The 18,499-nt window shown below is 35.4% G+C and overlaps 1 protein-coding gene across 2 annotated transcripts in view; it reads right to left on the reverse strand.

Moving 5' to 3' along the window:
- Window positions 1-1,285: 1,285 nt before the first annotated feature.
- HEPACAM2 (HEPACAM family member 2) overlaps window positions 1,286-18,499 on the reverse strand; it is a 50,467-nt gene continuing 33,253 nt past the window's right edge. Inside the window, exons 5-10 of one of the 2 annotated variants that reach the window (XM_004676684.2) lie at window positions 8,562-8,687; window positions 8,457-8,481; window positions 8,335-8,372; window positions 6,995-7,068; window positions 4,620-4,729; window positions 1,286-1,441 (exon numbers count right to left, since the gene is read on the reverse strand). In XM_004676684.2, the coding sequence (XP_004676741.2) occupies window positions 1,411-1,441; window positions 4,620-4,729; window positions 6,995-7,068; window positions 8,335-8,372; window positions 8,457-8,481; window positions 8,562-8,687 (404 nt within the window). In that variant the 3' untranslated portion in view covers window positions 1,286-1,410. Of the gene's footprint in view, window positions 1,442-4,615; window positions 4,730-6,994; window positions 7,069-8,334; window positions 8,373-8,456; window positions 8,482-8,561; window positions 8,688-18,499 lie in introns of those variants that run through there. The other variant, XM_012720802.1, reaches the window with a different exon arrangement.

An 18,499-nucleotide genomic window follows, 5' to 3' on the forward strand; every position in this document is an offset into this window, starting at 1 on the left:
TTTCTAACGCAGTGGCATTATCAGATTGGACAGTTTGTCATCAACATTATCAAATATAAATATTCATCTTTCATGTTTAAGAGCAGCATTGCACCCAGAAATCTCACTGCACCCTGCAGAGGGCTCTCTGTTGCACCTTGCACACGCCTCCTTTTTTCTAGACCTCAGCCTATCTTCCTCAGAGCACAGCAATCTGACCCTTTTGTTTTATCTGCTACTTTTTAGTCCAGTTTTTATTTATTGAACACTGTTATTTGAGTCATTTTTCATTGGGGTGTGTAAAATGGTATTATAATTCTACCACTTGGTCTTCGATATTTTTAAGAGCAACATACCAGGAGAGAGACATTTCCCAGAAACAACAATTTAATAAAGAAAAAATTTCAAACCTGAAAAAAAAAGGCCATGAGAGAACAAATTCTTATTTCAGTAATTTTCTAAACTCTTTACTTTATTACACATTGGGAAATAAGGATTAAAAAATCAAATTCTATAATTTCACTTGTGTAAAATATTTACTATTTATAAGACAACACAAACAAAACGCCATATAAACACAAAACCAGATTATTTGAATCTATCTTTCCTTGAATAAAAATAAACATGAGACTTTTGTAAGTCATCTATTATTCAGTGATTCAAATACCAAGAAGGGACTTTGGGGAAGAAATTTAAAAGACAAATACAGCAATCTTAACAATAATGAGAATTTAATAAAAAGTCTGTTCAAATTTTACAAAATTTACAAACATGTAGTTTAGACAGGATTAGTGCCAATTTTGAAGAAAGTGAAAGTATTGATTAGAACTAATTGGTCTTTTTAGAGAAACTTGATACAAAAAGAGTGACTGGAAAGGCTTGTCCTTTTTCCTCCCAGTCAGGATAGTAAAGACTGTCCACTGAGGGATATTTATTTCCCTTCCACACACCTCTATAACACAGTGTCGTATGCATATGGGGGAAACTTGCATCCAATTTTTATAAAAGATTCTATTCTTCTTTTCAGAGAAACAATGAGAAGAGGAATTGGACTTGATTTCTTTTTTTTTTTTTTTTAGCCCTACAATATGTATGTCTGTTTGTATGTGTGTGTGGGTGCTTGTGGGTGTATGTATGGTGAGGATATTGTAAGGCTCAAACTTTCAAAAAAAGATTTATTTATTTATGCGTACAGAACTGGGTATAGGCCAGAGGTGCAGGGGCAGTGAGAGGATTCACTAAAGTCAGAGTAGGGATTAAAACAGGCAGATCGATGAAGTATACTGTTGAGGGGAGCAGCGAGCGAGACAGGATAGGTCTGCCACACCATGTGGCACCATGTGGGTCACCTCCAGACGGGAATTGATCACTGATTTCAGATGAATAAACATTTACAATGTTTCCCTCAAAATGTTCCTTCATTATTTCACTTCAATGCACTGCTCTGTCCAGGAATGCTCCCCTGTTGATGAGATGTAGTAAGATATGGAAAATGTCCTATAGATTTCACAGTTCTATAAGCAGAAATACCTTAAATTATTTTATTCTTTCCCATAGCGTCATATGATGTTTTGAGCTAGCTCAAGGAAATTGCATTTATAAACCAATAAGCATAAAAAAGAAACCAATCACTAAATTCTGTAAATAATTTCCTTTTGAAACCAAAGGTTGCTTACATATATGTCCTGTTTTTAACATGAATAGCCATTCTTGGGTTCAAGAAAATCAGACAAGAGCATTTACTGAAGTCAACAGGCAGTATTTAAATAAATGTGATCATAAGATCAATAAACAAGTAACTGGCTTGGGAACAAGAATATGCATACAGACCAACTATCAGTTTGCTAAACACCAGTTAAATTAGGTAACAGACACATGTAGAAACAAAAACATAGTCTAAGAGGCAAACAAATAATATTTTTGGCTGCCTTTCCTATCTCACAAGCAAATGTCAACTAAAAGTAAAGAGAGCAGTAAAATGCTATTCTTTACCCAAAGCTGACATATTCACCTCAAGAACAAGGGATGTGAGAAATTTAGTAACCACCTGTCATACTACATTATTCATAATATTCGTCTTTGATTTTAATTGGACCTAGAGAATAAAGCCACAGGCAATGAAGAGAAAAATGGTCTCTGCATGTATGGGCAATATTTAGTGATAGAGTAATGTTTATTCTGCTAAGGACTGCCAGTTAAATAAACAAACAGGAGCCCCACTAAACTGTGAAATCTTTAAAAGACTAAGTCTTTTTTTTAATCTTTATCCTTAGCATGTGGTTAATGTTCTGGAAATGCTTGCGGATTGATTGTAAATAAAATAAGTGCAAAGCAGTTCCTGACAAAATGAAAACACTTTTTTTTTTTTAAGATTTAGACTATGTAACATAAATTTGTATTCAAGGAAAATAATATTAAAAAAATGTTGACTTCCCTTGAGGATGGGTTGGAGGAGAAGCAAAGGAGGAAAAACTGAAGAGATAATAGGAGACAGTCTTAAAGTGAAAGACAAGAAAAGAGGGCAGATTCAGGAAGGAAAGGCATCAAAGAATGGAGCTGGAAGAAATCCCTGGAAGACAAAGATGCACAAGCAAAATAAAAAAGACTTCAGGAGACAGTTTTGCAGGAAAGAAGAGCAAGGTCATGAAGACTGGGGGGTGGAAGTGGGGGTGTCACTGGGGTTGGGAGTGTGAGTGGTTTCCTGGGTTAACAGCCCTTTCAAGAAACACATGTTCAACAGTAGTTTTGAATAATCCTTTATATGCTTGAAATGAGCACTTGGCTTTATCTTCAACCCCCGATGTTTATTTCTGAAATAAAATTTAATATTTCTATGAAATTCTAAAGATATTGATTATGTCTGAAAGCTGTCTAGTTTTAGAAGGTGATTTTTTAGTTTAGAGAATCAATTTTATTTTACCTGCAAAAGCAACTAATCACTGTGTTCTGAAGTTGTAGCTGCTGTATTCCATGGTTTAAAAGCAACATCTATTTCATTATCGGAAGCTTTGAAAGGAAAGCCACACATTTACATGTGGCTTGTTTCCATTCTAATGATGAAAATTGTTATTTGGAACAAAGGACACATAGAAAGCATAAATGAACTTAAATAGAAAATAATTTTCTTTGGATAAAATTCTAAAATTAGGAAGCTGACATACTCTTAAAATTCTTTCTATTCTGTATATTTAACAATAAAAATCTCTTGATTTTGTATTTCAGAAAGTAAAGAGGGCTAGGTATTATTCTAGAGCTTTTTAAAAATTGTCCTGAAATAATATTTCACTCTTCTCTTCTACTAGATTAATAATAAAATGTTTTAAAATTCTTTAATTTCTTTTACAAATTTCTTTTCTTTAAAAGAAAAGATTTATTTATTTATGCATACAGAACTGGGATACAGGCAGAGGTGCAGGGCAGTGAGAGGATTCACCAGAGACAGAGTGGGGAGCAGAACAGGCAGACTGAAGAAGCACACTGCTGAGGGGAACAGAGGGCGGGTCAGGAGATGCTGGTCAGGAGATGGCTGGTCAGGAGACCCATGTGGGTCACCCCTGGCCGGATCTAACTCATGTTGAAGTGGCTGTAGATAGCTTCATATGGCTGCACTTTAACCTGCTGTGCCACCAGGGAAGGCCCTTCTTTTAAAAATTTCAAGCCCTATCAGTATCTGTTCCTAGTTTAGCTGTTTCCTGTGTCTTTGGGATCCCTGGGGTAAGAAGGAATCTGTTGATGGGATCTCTTGAGGTCCTCTTCCTACTTATTTAGGTCTTAAATAGTGCTTACCCCCCCACACTCCAGGACTGGGTTCCTTCCCCTAATATGATTTCACAAGCAGTCATCCAATGCTAGCTGTCATTTTTTATATTTACTCAGAGGTGTGCATGAGTTACTTTGTTAGAACTGTTTTCTATTGCCAGAGGGGAAGTTCCTGTGCATAGTTATTGGTGTTCTTTTCAAAGTCAATAAATGACAAATCAAGAAATGAAGAAAGATGATTTGTGGCAGTTATGCCTTCCGGCAGTGAGAGCCCACAAAAAAAGGGAAGTTCATTTGATTATTTCAGAAGGATATAGGCTTAGATTTTCATGGTAGGAAAGGGAGGGAAACCTTACTGTCAGCCTTGAAGTTAACTGGCAAATGGTTTCCTGTCTTTGGCCTCACAATCAGGGTTCATCCTCACTGTGGTAGTCTTCACTTGGGAGTAGACTGCGCTGGATCTATAAGAAGTTGGGCATTTGATGACAGCTGTGCTGTGTACATTTTGTAGAGTTTTTCCTTCCCTGGTCCTATTGGTAGTGACATCATCAGGACCCTAAAACTACCACCTTAGCTACTAGAAATTGCCAAGATAACCAAAATGGCTCATAATTTTTTCATACCCAGATGTGGATTCCTGGTGGGCTATGTTAGAGTCTAGAACTCTGTATCTTATTGATTGACCTAAGGGCTTTGTCCCAGACATTTGCCTCTTGTGTTCTTAAAATTCTATTCAGGTGAGGAAGTGTGTTCAACTGTTGAACAATGGCAATTGCTTATTTTAATATTTTTCTTGAGTCTCTCAATAAGTTCTGCGAAAACCAGTTGTTGAAGGCTGAGCCCTTCCAAAGTACTATCACCAAAGCCAAGTTTATACTTACTCTGGATGGTCTTCTTGTTGGGCAGGGATATGCTGAATAACTTCATAAATTGTACTGTGCAAATCTTGCACTGATACACCATCAGAGGCTAGAATAGACCGGCTGGGCATCTAGAAAATGTGACACATTAAAAAATTAGTATATTAGTAAGTAGTATTTCCACCACCTTTCACAGATTAAAAATGAGTAGGAATAGTAAGGCTCTCAAGGATAGACTAAGGATATATGGTGTGTCATATCATTTTTTTGTGTCAAGGAAATTTGGCTTACAGCCTTTACTTGAGTTCAGTTCTTGGTTTTCTGAAGGTATTCAGAGGACATGTTAAAGGCAATCGATAGATTAACTCACCTAATCTAATATTACAGCTATTAACACAGAGTAATGTGTTAATATTCAATATGCTGTTTTCTGTCCAACTTCCAAAACCAAAATAAGCATTAAATGGGTAAGTGCTAAGTAAGTGCTAATACAGTAAATAGAAATAGGAGAAGTATTCCCCAGCAAGATAAGAGATGATTCTGATTTTTAAAAATACAAACAAAATTTAATATATTTCTCTTAACTTTAATTTTGAGACTTTGGTTTTATAATTAATTCATTTTTTTTTCTCTCAAAATCATTGTATGTGGCTGTTAGCTTCATAGAGACCTATCATTCAGGTCCCAGTTTTTCTCCCCTTCCTTCAAGCATGGGTGTTGATTTCTCCTTTCTTTTCAAGGCACAGGGCATGGCCAAAGAAGAGCTTTAGCTGATATCTCAAGAGTTTTCAGGTTTGAAGATGGGATGGCTCATAATTAAGTTATTCTACTAAAGAAGAAAGAAGTAGAGCTTCTGATATGTAATCAAAGCATTCATTTTTCTGACTCTGGGTCCTGATGATTGTATCATTTTGACTTAGTGGAAGTCCTCCCAATTAAACCTTAAAATTGAATACTAATCAATTGCAAGGCTAAACTTAAATCTTCTTACAAAGTGCATGCTTTTCTAATGACTTTGTAGGAATTAAAACTATGCATTATTTTAAATAAATAAACTCCTTACTTCAACAATTCAATTCTAAATATCACTAGCTTCTCAGTTTCCTGCTCATTTATGTGAGAGCTGCACCTGAGAGGGCTGCTTTCTGTTACAGTGAGAAGCTGTTTGAAATAATTGATATATCAAATATTTATTTTTGTCTTTTCAGTTGTGGAAGGAAAGGGCAAGCCAATCCTGTCTGAGACTGAATAGGACATTGCAAAAGTTTTACAATGCAGTTCTGTCCTTAATCTGTGATCATGTGGCAGCTGGTGCTACTGACTCACCCTTACAGAAATCTAATCAATTTCTTCCACTATTCCCACGGAATTTGTGAAAGTCTGTGGTCAGGAAACTTACTGGATGATACATAGTGGAAGGATGCTCTGAACAAGTGAAGAAAACAATCCCTAATGGTTCTTTGAAAAACAAAAAACAAACAAACAAAAACCAAGTAGGTGAAATCATCCAGAAGCAAGGACAAGTCCTCAAGTGAATTGTCATAGGGAAATAAAGAAGTAGAGGAAAGATTGGTCTTATACAAATCTATAAAAATGGTAATGAGAAGGCTAGTTCAAAAAAATATTGTCATTTCTGGCATTGGAGATTGAAAAATATGGTCTCAGCAAAATAAAAGAACTCCACTTGATCTCCCATAATGCAACTCTAAAATAATAATAAAATGTGGAATTGCTTGGTCATATGGTGATGGTTCATGGGTGAACTGGTGGTGGAAATTCTATGGGGACTACACCTGAGAAAAGAAAGCAAAGATTGTAAAAATAATGAAAAAAGATGTAAAATAACAATATATAAGTAAAAAAAAAACCAATTATTTGTTAATAACAAAATATAAGTAAAAAAATAATAAAGTGTGTACCTTCATACTTTGAGTTTATATAGAATCTTTCTTTTGAAAAGCAAAAGGTGTCTTTAAGGGTATAAGCAATAGTTCTAGCAATATCCTCAAGAGATATGAGGTAGAAGTGAGGGACAGAGAAAGTTCAATGAAGAGACAGGCCCAGATTTATCAAAATGATGCAGAAAGATTTCAACCAGGGGTTCTGGATCTCTATTTATTCAATTCTCTTGACCTTCAAGTTAGTTATTTCTTCACTCAGAATATCATATAAAGAATGCTGATGAATTAGCATAACTTCCTTATGTTCCTTAGCCTAATTTATATAGATGGAGAAAGAATCTTAAGCTCCTCAGATACAGCAATGGCATTCATTGCAGGGTAATTAAACATTGCTTTGGATAATGTAGTCATTGACCACTCTGCCCAAGTGCTTAAAGGAAAGCTGTTTCCAGCCCTTGGTGAATCTACTTGCTAATTTGTCCTTGGAAAACCAACCCTGGGAACACCAGAAGCATCTGGAAAAGCAACAAATTCATATATTCCAAAGTCATCCAGAGCATCTTCATGGCCTGAAATGGAAAATAAGGATAACTTACAAAACAAATGCCTTAAATTGCTAATGTTGATTTTTAAAAATCTTTATAAAACTTTGCTTTGTTATTTGCTCAAATGGTACCTGTGTCACACCAATTCAGCCTTCCTAATCCTCTATAGTCATACACTATATAGTCCAAACCCATTAATTGGTGTTGGAAATCACTCTTTCTGAAAATGAGAATTGAAAGTGAATTGGGACAATTATTCTTAAAGCCTGACATAGGACCAGCTGTCTCATACATTCAAAATAACACACATGGCAGGGCTGTCATTTGTAAGTCTCAGTCACCAGAAACTTTATAGACACTAAGCATTCAGTCTGGGATGCTGATAGCTGTGACACATACAAGATATAATACAATATTAGTATCAACTAAGCTATCATCTATAAAATAATAGGACTAAGGTTGCTGGGAGGAACCAGATGGTCTCTCTGACCCCTCATAGCTGGGACAGTCTTATTTGTAAGTGAGAAAGGACAAAGTAACAGGAAGAAGACACAGGTTTATTCAGATGCAACTATCATGTTAGGCATACATGTATCTATATATCCTGGTATCTAATTCTCATAGCAACCCTGGGGGCAAGTTATTATCTCTCTTATATAGATGAGGAAGTTGAGGTCAGGAAATATAACTAAGTTTCCCAAGGTTACATGGAGGACAATCAAATATAGTCACCAAAATCCAGCTCCATGTGACTGCAAGGGAGTAAAAGTCCCCTGTTGTCTTAATAACAACTCATTAAGGTGTGAGTTGTGATCGCAATGAGGGGCACATGAGAAGCAGCAAATTGTCAAATCTCCCTTTCCTCTTCAGCCTGACATAAAATTGATTTCAGTGTATCTGCTGTAGGAATTGAAAGTAAGAGAACTCATGGGTATTTTCAAAATAATGATGGTTTCAGTGGATTAGGATTCAGCAGAGCTCAGTGATGGTGGTCAAGTGACTTAATCTCTCTGAGCCTTAGTTCTCTTGCCTGTAAAATGGAGTTAAGAGTGACTTTCAGGCATTTCTTACACACTATGGACTTACATAAAACCAAGGAAGAGTAATTTGTAATGTGAAAACACTATTTAAAGGTAAGGGAATAGTACATACGAATATTAACTCATATGAATTCTCATCTGTATCTATGAATATTACATTATATATATATATATATAACATCAACTGTATAATCAATATACATTAACATTAATAACATTTATTAACTTTGACAATGATCCTGGTTGCTACCTGAAAATGTTTGCGTTTTCTTGTATTCTGTTTCTGGCCTGAAAAGACAAATAAGCATTTCCATCAGTGATAACAATTGAGAAAAAAGCACTCAAGAAAGACATTACTTCTATATATATTACCTGCCGTCTAGCTTCTTCTTTATAACTAAAACCAAGAGAAAAAAACACAATAAGGTACATTTTTGTACACATATCATTAATTTTTTTTCTCTATTTTTAATTTACCTTTGTAGGGTTGATACTTTTTCCAGAGGAAGAGAAGACACATAGATATAATCAAAAATAGTGATATTCCAGTTATACTTGCTAAAGGGGACAACGATTTCCCTTTTTGGGCAAGCTTTTCCAGTCCTAAATAAAAAGACAAATACTTTAAATTATTTTTAGTAAATATCAGTAATAATTACTATGCAATTTCACCTGTGTGAACATGCTGGGGAAATGTTCTGAAAACAACAACAACAAAAAACCCACAACAACCTCTCTCCTTGCTCTAGCAGACAAGAGAGAAAAACCAGCTTTGCATAGACTTGAAGTCTGTGAAACAGCTATGCAAAACCTATTGCCTGTGGATAAAGCCGGCCTTTTCAACCTCCCACTGATGATCAAAAGTTGAATGAAGATTTAAACAATTGCTTTGTAGCCTTTGGATCCCAACAGTGCATTCCTTAGAATGGAAGAGATTAAATCCTCCGCATTGCCTTAGATAACATCACCTGTACATAGATAGCATCACCATATCTCTAGCTAAAAACAGGTTAGAACTAGAAGTCACTTGTGAAGAAAAATAGCATTTTTTTCTTTTATTTTATAACAGTTTATTTTTACACCATTTTGTACATTTTTTTTTTTCATCCCAATTGTAATCCCTGCGGGTTAAAAATAGCATTTTTTTAATGTCAATGACTCACTATTTCTACCTTTATCAACTAAATTAAGATCCTTGATTGTCGAAAACAGCTCTTACAGAGTAAAATCTACATGATGGCTTTTGAAGTTCAGATTCTCACTTTGATTACCTAGTAAACTCTTTGTCTAACTATCATTGAGAATTCTACTCCAGTTAACTTCCTTTATGCTTTAACAGTACTATTACTACAAATATATATATATATAAGCAAAATATATTACATGTAATACATACATATTTATATTTACAGAAGCTATATTATAAAGTAATAGAATAATTACTTCAAATATATTATAAATGTATGTATTTATTTATTTAGAGAAAGACTGAAGGATAGGCCTCCTTAAGATGTTCAGATAAACCTTCCTAAGATCTCCAGGACAAGCTGTTCCAATATGTGTCACTTTGGCATATAAATTATTTCAAGTTAAGGTCAATCGAGACCCTGTAGGTTCACAAGAAACTCTATGACTCCCTTTACTACTTAGAAGAATGAAAATTATGGTTGAACCCAGAATTAGAATTTTTATCAGAAATTACCTTTGTATTGGAGAAACATAACTATATGGCAAGGAAAAATCTAATTACAGAGCATCTAGTCTTTGTCATATGAGTTGGCCTCTTATTATATGAGTACCCTTCACTCTTGTTGAAACCCTATGCCTCCCTATAATTAGTCCTGTAGCTTTAGCATCTATATCCATGTAGATTTTCCATATGTATTATAATTGAATTTGTTCTTTAAACAAATTAAATTTGTTCTTTTCATCTACTAATCTGTATGATATTAAGTTGATTGCTCAACCAGTTCAGGAAGAACCTACAGGAAAATTTCCTAGGAAAAATAGAGGGAAATTTTCCTTTCTATCCCCACATTTATTTTACAATGCAGGCTAACCATGCTTAAAAAAACATAAAATGGTGCAGTGGGTTAAAGCACAGCACTAAGAAGCTAAAGCCACGTCAGCATGAGTTCAATCCCAGCCCCAGAGGTGACCCACATGGTGTGGCAGGCCTCTTCTGACCCGTCTGCTCCTCCCCTCAGCAGTGTACCCCATCAGTCTGCCTGTTCTGCTCCTTACTCTGTCTCTGGTGAATACTCTCACCTCCCCTGCACCTCTGGCCTATATCCCAGTTCTGTACGCATAAATAACTAAATCTTTAAAAAAAAATGAAATATATGTGAATTTAAATAAAATGTAAAGTTCCACCCTGTAATTAAACTTTACTTTGCAAGTCATTCCCTTTATAAAATATAATAAAACATAATAAAATAATTACTTTATGAAATATAACACTAATAGCTAACATCTGCTGATTGTTAACTGTAACTCAGATTCTGTTCAAAAGTACATAATCAACAATAACCCACTGAATGCTAACAATTTTTATATGGGGGTATTGTTACTTTTATCCCCTCTGATAGATGAGAAAGCCAAGATTTGTCAATGTTATTTGGGTAATAAGTGGGAGAATCCAAATATGGTGCCCAGACTCCTGACACTTGATGCTACTTCTCACTATTTTAATACAACTTATTAATGATGGCAATGTTTATACCAGTTCTAGACTATCATGCTTAGTCAAAGAGTTAAGCTGCGAAATGGGAAGTAGCTGTAACCTCCACAAATGAAGTAACAGTTATCTTCCATATAAGGTATCATTGTGAAAATAGGTCATGGCAGTTGCCCCTGTACAGCTTAAGGGAGAGTAAAAATCATGAGATGTCATTTCTGCTCTGCATTGCTTTCATGGAGAATCAGAGTGTTGCCACTCAGTTCTCCAATAAACATCCAGCCTGCATCCTGTATTCTTTCACCACAAGACTTCTATTTATGTTTCCAGCAGCCAAGAAAAAGAGGAAAGCTAAATCTTTCCTTTTCCACTCTAGACTTATATATACTCTCTCAGCTTTTCTTCACAGAACTCTTTTATTGTTTACTCTTTCTAGAATCTTTCATGATGTAGTATAGGCTACATATGTTGAACTCCAGTTAAAAAGTCTTGGAAAGCATGCTATTGTTCTAATGTACCCACACAATGCTATGCACACATCCTACTTATGTCTTTAATTAAAGAGTTTAACAAAGTTCTTTGTTATCAAAAATCATTCCCAATTCTGATGGGAACATTACAAATTTTAGATGAGCATTCTGAGAACTATGTTCTTAAAATGTTCTTTCTATGGGATTTCAGTACACGTGGAATATGATTTGCCTGTTAACATATTTTAAATTAAACTGTTTTAACTTCTATGGAAAAAGTAAATGCTAAGGTTGTTTAAAATAAAGTAAAATGGCAATTTGTTGGTTCTAAATCTATACTATAATGTCAAAAAACTTATTTGAGAGATAATTTTTCCTCCTTTTCTTTCTGTTAATAAGTTATATACTAATTAATACTCTAGAAAGAGTAAACAATAAAAGTGTTCTGTTAGAAAGCTGTCTTTTTAGTTTGGAAATTTAGCATTTAGATGATCTCTCTGTGAAGTCTTAGTCAGCTTTCTTAAGCTATTTATGCTTCTAATTCACATGTTTATTCTCAATGAACTGCTGGACAACACTGGTTGAGTCACTTGCCTCTGAAGATCTTGATTTTCACAATGTAAAATGAGGATGTTAAAGTGATTGGTCTAGAGTTCCGGCAAGAATGGCGGCAGAGAGAAGACACTGAACTCACTGTTTCAACCTCACACCGGAGTATAAGCCATACTATGAGTTTCAACCCAAATGAGGGCACCCTGGACTCACTAGATGGAAGATAACTGAGGGAGACTCAGCAATTGAGGAGCTCTGATAGGGGAGCTCTGATCTGGGAGCACCCAGGTGCTAGGAAGTACCTCAGTTGGGAGGTTTGCAGCTCTTCTGCCTGCTAAAGCCCTGGAGGTAAAGAAAGACAACTCAGCTCTGTAAGTGGGACCCAAGCTTTGGGGAAAGAATGCTTGTGGTAGATGCACAGAGCCCTGGAGGTGGGGAGGGAGAACTGGCACTGGAGCAGCTGGGAGGCTTGTAGCCCATCTGGTGATTCTGGAAAATGATCCCCCCACCCCCCACCCCCACTGCAGAGGCCTGAGGTCTTGCAGCCATTAAGGTGCTGTCCTTTGAGAGAGGCTCCAGGAGCTCAGGAGGTAAAAGGGGGAAAAAAACCAAAACTGGTTAGACTGGATTTGCCACAGGCCCAACCACAGAGAAGCCTGCAACACTTCTAATATTCCCCGGACCTCCCACAGGCACATCCAAGCATAGAGAGGCCCTGGGAAGTGCGTCAGATGGGAGGCTTGCTACTCTTCTACTTGCTTACTGCGTCTACCCACAAAACCTCCCAGCCAGGGAGGTGACCCACATGGCACAGCAGACCTCTCCTGATCCACCCACTGCATCCCTCAGCAGTGTATTTCAGTAGATCTGCCTGTTCTGCCCTGTCTTTGGTGAACCCTCTCACCTACCACACCTCTGGCCTGTGCCCCAGTTCCATAAGAATAAATAAATACATCTTTAAAAAATTATTTTTAAAAATGTTATAATTCCTTTTTTTTTTAAGATTTATTTATTTATGCATACAGAACTGGGGTACAGGCCAGAGGTGCAGGGTTGGTGAGAGGATTCACCAGAGACAGGGCAGAACAGGCAGATCTACTGAAATACACTGCTGAGGGATGCAGTGGGTGGATCAGGAGAGGTCTGCTGTGCCATGTGGGTCACCTCCCTGGCCGGGGATTGAACTTGAGCTGCAGTGGCTTTAACCTGTTGTGCCACGAGGGAGGGCCCTTTTAAAAAAGGAAATAAAATGATTGGTTTTTAAATTCTCCTGTTGTTCTGATATTTTAGGATTTGGGGAAACCAAAGAAGTTTGTTATGTAAGTAGAACACAGTATCTAGTGGCATGGTAGTGACTGAGGCTCGAAATAATTGTATGTACATGTATATACAAAAGTTTATGTTTTACTGATAGAAAGGACTGTGACAGAAATAATAAAATATGCAGTGTTCTCCAATGTTAGTTCTGTAGCTTACAAGTAGGCTAGTTGATTCATAAAAATTTATAATTCGTGTATCTTCCTGACCACTTTACTGCTAAGAAATGTCCATGTGTATAATACCCTGTTTGATTTCTATCCATAGATATTTTTTGATTTTTTTTAAATCTGTATGTGCACATGAAAGGCGTATTCTATTGTTGTTGTATGTAGTAGTCCATATTATTTTAATTAGGTCAGATTGTTTTTCTTTACTCCTACTAAGTTTTTCTCTCCTCTTTGTTACTATCACTTCTTGAGAGAGATATGATAAAAATCTCCCACTCTAGCTGGACATTTTTCTATTACTCTGAAATATTGCTATTTATTAAATGTACTTGCAAGTAGGCTAGTAAACTCATAAAAATTCAGAATTTGCACTTTATGACCACTTTACTGGCATGACATGTCCATTTATTTTTAATGACCACTTTACTGGCATGACACGTCCATTTATTTTTAATCTAAAGTACTTTTTCTCTTTAAAATACATCTAATTCAGGGCTTCCTTGGTGGTGCAAAGGGTTAAAGCACAGCACTATGAAGCTATCTATAGCTACTACACTGTGAGTTCATTTCCCAGCCAGGAAGGTGACTTCTCCTGTTTCACCTGCTGCTCCCCGCAGCAGTGTATTTTCAGTCACTCTGACTGTTCTGCTTTCCAATCTGTCTCTGGTGAATCCTTTCAACCCCTGCACCGCTGGCACCTTAATCCCAGTTCTTATATGCATAAATAAACAAATCTTTAAAAAAGATTTATTTATAGGTGTTAGAGAGTTAAGAAACCCTAATCAAAATTAATATTTTTACTACTGTCTACTTCCACAAGGCAAAAATAAGCTTCACATTAGAGTTGGGGAAAATAAGACTCCAGGAATCAAATTGTACTTAATAATGTCTGACTATAATTCTATGCTCTTTTACCACTCCTATCTGACCATTATACAAGAGTGAACATCTATTTACTTATGAAGCCCGAATCTACAAAAGGAGTGACAATAAATAAATCAAATCTTTTCTCCATATGCTGCCATCTCAACTATCTAATGAAACTCACATCTTCCCCCAAGAATTCTTATGTTGCAACCCAACATTCCTCGATGGTTTTGTTGTTCCTTATATTTCCACATTCTCTGCTTCTACCCATGAGGTACAATTTTGGAAGTTAACAAAACCTAGTCAACTTTACTTCTATAATATAAATTCAGAAGAATCCATATTCTGGTGTGGTTACCAGTAAGATAAAGACAAGTGGAATGCTCTCTTGTGACACCACCAGAAATAGAAAAGCAATGTTATAACAAAGAAAAATTGATAAGAGAATAAATAGAATGGTGTGCATTAGGTACATCATATCATCTGAGTACCACTTTCAGCAAGTGAATTCTCTAGTTCTTTATTTTAGATCAAATATTAAAATCAAAACTAGTTATGGGAATTTTCAAATATGCAAGATTAAATATACTTTACTGTAATTCCAAATGTACATTTGTCTCTCATTTATTTGGTACAGACCATAACTGTAATAATAAAAATTTAAAAAAGCAACATTCACAAGAAGTGATCTCAGGAAAAATAAAATATTTGTCACAGTTGGTATGTCCTATAATTGGGTGTAGGATGTAGGCTTTTCTGACTGCTAGGTTCAGTGTTTTTCTGTTAATCTATGGTCAAGGAGTGGTTTTGTAAGTGGCAGGTAGACTTTGTAATACGTTCTCGTTCTAGTTTTCTTCTATCCTTTTGTAACACAAGACATTATGTGTTACAATTCTCTCACTCTTTAATGGCCAGACAGACTGTTTGCACCAAAATTTAATAAAAATTGATAATTCAAAAAAAAAACTATTCAATGTAATTTATTCTAGTGATGCTTCTGTAATACACGTTACACTGAGAAAAACTACACAAAAAATAGTCTGTTTTTTTTCTCCTTAGACTTGAAAAGATGCCAATAATTATTATTTCAGAGTATTTCTCCTACTGAGGGTAAAGTTTACTTTGCCATATATTAGCTCTTTCCCAGGTACCTTCATGATTCTGAAATCCAGTAGAAGGTTTAAAATACAGTAATTTGATGTCTCATACTAGGTAAGACACATCTACTGTCCCTCCTTCACTTTAAACTTTTTGTACTATTTGATCTATAATTCCTAAAGTAATTGAATTTGCACTTTCTGTCCTACAGAGGATACTACTACCTATTCTCTTTACTGTTTCTTTCTTATTTCTTTAGATATTAAGGATAATATCCTATGGCTTCTGTTCCCCATAAATCTGTTTGTCCTTCATCAGAGACCCACCTGGTAGTTACGAGCACTTATCAGCTCAAAACCTTGGCATTGGCAAGGGCCAGCCATATATCCCTGGAAAATGAAGAGTAAGGATATGCCTTTTCTCAGAACAAATAATATTTCCTGTTAGACCTCCTTTTTCCTGGTGCTCTGTTCTCAATATTGCTTCTCTATCACAGAAAGGTTTATCAGGTCTAGCATTTGAGACTTGGATACTTTCACATACTGAAAAGTGGTCAGTATGTCAAGGAGCAGCACCGTTGCTGTGTTAGGGGTGTTTAGAAGAATGAACTTCCAGAACCAGATATTGAAAATAGGCAGTAGGGGAGGTCTGATTTGACTGCCACAAAGACTATATAGAGAATATTCAGGAATGTTTTTGTGAATAATTTTGTGGACACTTGCAGGATACCCAGATTTTCTCCTTTCAGAAAATTTTCTACTCTTTAGTGCATAGCATACCATTTTCACCATTATTTAAACACGATTGACTCATTTACCAAAGCCCTAGTGCAAATGCTATTTGCCTCCTCCTTTGGCAAACAAATAAAATGAAATAGCATATTAAGTGCAAATATGGGCAAGAGGTGTATCCATGGTATCGTAACCCTGCTGTTGGAAAGACTGCACCCAGGACAGGGCAGCCATATATACCCGGTCAGTGAGTCTATTTTGAGATCAGAATGGAGTTCTGAGATCTCTCCCATACAATCTTCTTGATAATTATAGCAGCTGATTCATGTTCCTCTGGAGAGGGAGGTGCCATGTTTAGGGATGTATTATTTCCACACTCCTCATGGTCTCTTCTGAAAGACACAGTTATTCAGTGCTACATGCTCATGGGAACATCACCTAAGGTCTTACAGTCTAGATGAATGTCAAGTTGTAGTTATACCTCAGTTGTTATTTCCAGAGGTTTAAAGTAAAATACATCTCTTGGAGATATTAACCTGAAATTTCTAGGTATACAGCAATAGAAGACATTAGTAAATGTACTTTCCTTTTATGAGTTGTTTTCCTCCTCTCTTTATAATGAAAACATGTGCAATCACATATAAATTTAAAATGTTTTTATTATGTCCACATCTCAAACTATGGCTATATGACCCTTAAGAATAATCTGTACATTTGAATATCTTCATTAAATGAGAATATTTTAATTCTTATCTGCTTTTTTTTTATTATATAGATGTATTATATAGATGTCATAATAGTGATTTAGATTCAGTTAAAATTTTAAAGTAGGGACATCTGCATTCAAAGAAGTCTTTATCAAGGTAATAAAATCATTGTTCTTACAAATACATCATAGATAATACAGAGTATTTCTTTGAATATAAGGTTTTGAGACAACATACACTATCCTGTATATGTGACATGTTTTTTTAGAAAGACCACAGTTCTATTGTTATTTCAGTGAAAAATACCAAAGAAGACAGTTCCTATAGTGGTTAAAACAAGGGTTTGAATTCAGGTACTATTTTTTCACTTCTTAGTTAAATGATTTTGCCTAAAGTCCTGTTTTCTACAGGATATATCCAATGATATAGAAAAGTTGATTAATATCTCAAATTAGAGGTGAATCACAGCCCAGAGACGGGGGAGATACTATCTGATCTAGTCGTACACAGGTAGGAATGCACAGAGCTAACTGTCACATGCTCCAGTCTCTTCTACTCAACTGAAAGTCCCCAATAAAAATTCTGATTATTTCCTGATCTTGTTAATGATGACCTTTCTCTAATTTGTCACTTTGTAGCCATCTTTGACTCCTTCCTCTTTTGCCCTCTGCTTCTTATTGCTGAGAATTTTTAGTTGGCTGTGTTCTTTGCTTCTCTAAAAATGAAGAGGCTCACCTAATTCTCACAGTTTGATGGGCAACACGAAACACAATGGCTTTGAAAATATATTATCCCTCTCTATAAAATATCTGTTTTCCAGAGATCTTAATACAGATTTCTCTTTGGAGTGGATGGACAATAAATGCTCAAATGATAGTTACAAGTAATGTTCATTATTACCACTATAGATTGGTATACATTTAATTTGCATCACAGAGATTCATTCATTTGAAAAACTTTTAAAAATCAAATACTTAATAAAACACATAAATACCAGTCAATTTCTTTACCACTTTGCTGCTGTTTGAATTAAAGTTCTATGGACATTGGGGGTTGGAAAATAGCTCTAAAAACCACAAAGAGGTCACTAATGTTGACAGTCCTGAATCCCTCTGAAAAATAAGCACCTGCTCTTCTTATTTACTATAATAACAAATGTCTGGTCTTTATACAGGTCAAACAGGTTTTTAGATTTTGCAAATGGTAATTATTTGACATTAAGACTGTTAGCTGTCTTTGGACATTAGAAATAAGACCTTAATCAAATATGGGGACTTCTGATATTATGAAAATATCTTAGCTAAATATTAATAGGGAAAGTTTAAGCAGTGGGAAAGGTGTTACTTCTGTATATTCATTCATATTATAGCCATGTATTCACTTGCCATGAGTATGAGGAACAAATCTAAGATTACTATTAAACTATTTTATGTGCACAATTATGAGTAACTTTAAAATTATGTTTTGGCTATATAGTGAAAGAAAATCTGGTTAGGCTTATTAAAAGTTTAATAAAACTGTTACATGGCTGTTTACATGGCTGACTCCCATACTAGATTATGAACATACTATTAGCAGGAAATTTTGTTTTCACATGTCTTTATCAGTGCCTACTCCAGAATTTGCCCTATACTGGGTACTAAATAATAAATGAATGAGTTCCTGATTTATATTATCCAGAATAAATATATGCCTTTGAAATCTATAAGAGGAACATATTATTATTTCTACCTAAGTGAAGCTTAATGTAGGTGAAAATTATATAACTGTATTATCAAATATGGTGGCCATGAGACACATGTTAACTATTTACATTTAAATTAAAT

The sequence above is a fragment of the Condylura cristata genome, unplaced genomic scaffold (genome assembly GCF_000260355.1).
Source record: "Condylura cristata isolate star-nosed mole 26May11 unplaced genomic scaffold, ConCri1.0 scaffold00005, whole genome shotgun sequence".
NCBI classification, from domain to species: Eukaryota; Metazoa; Chordata; class Mammalia; order Eulipotyphla; family Talpidae; genus Condylura; species Condylura cristata.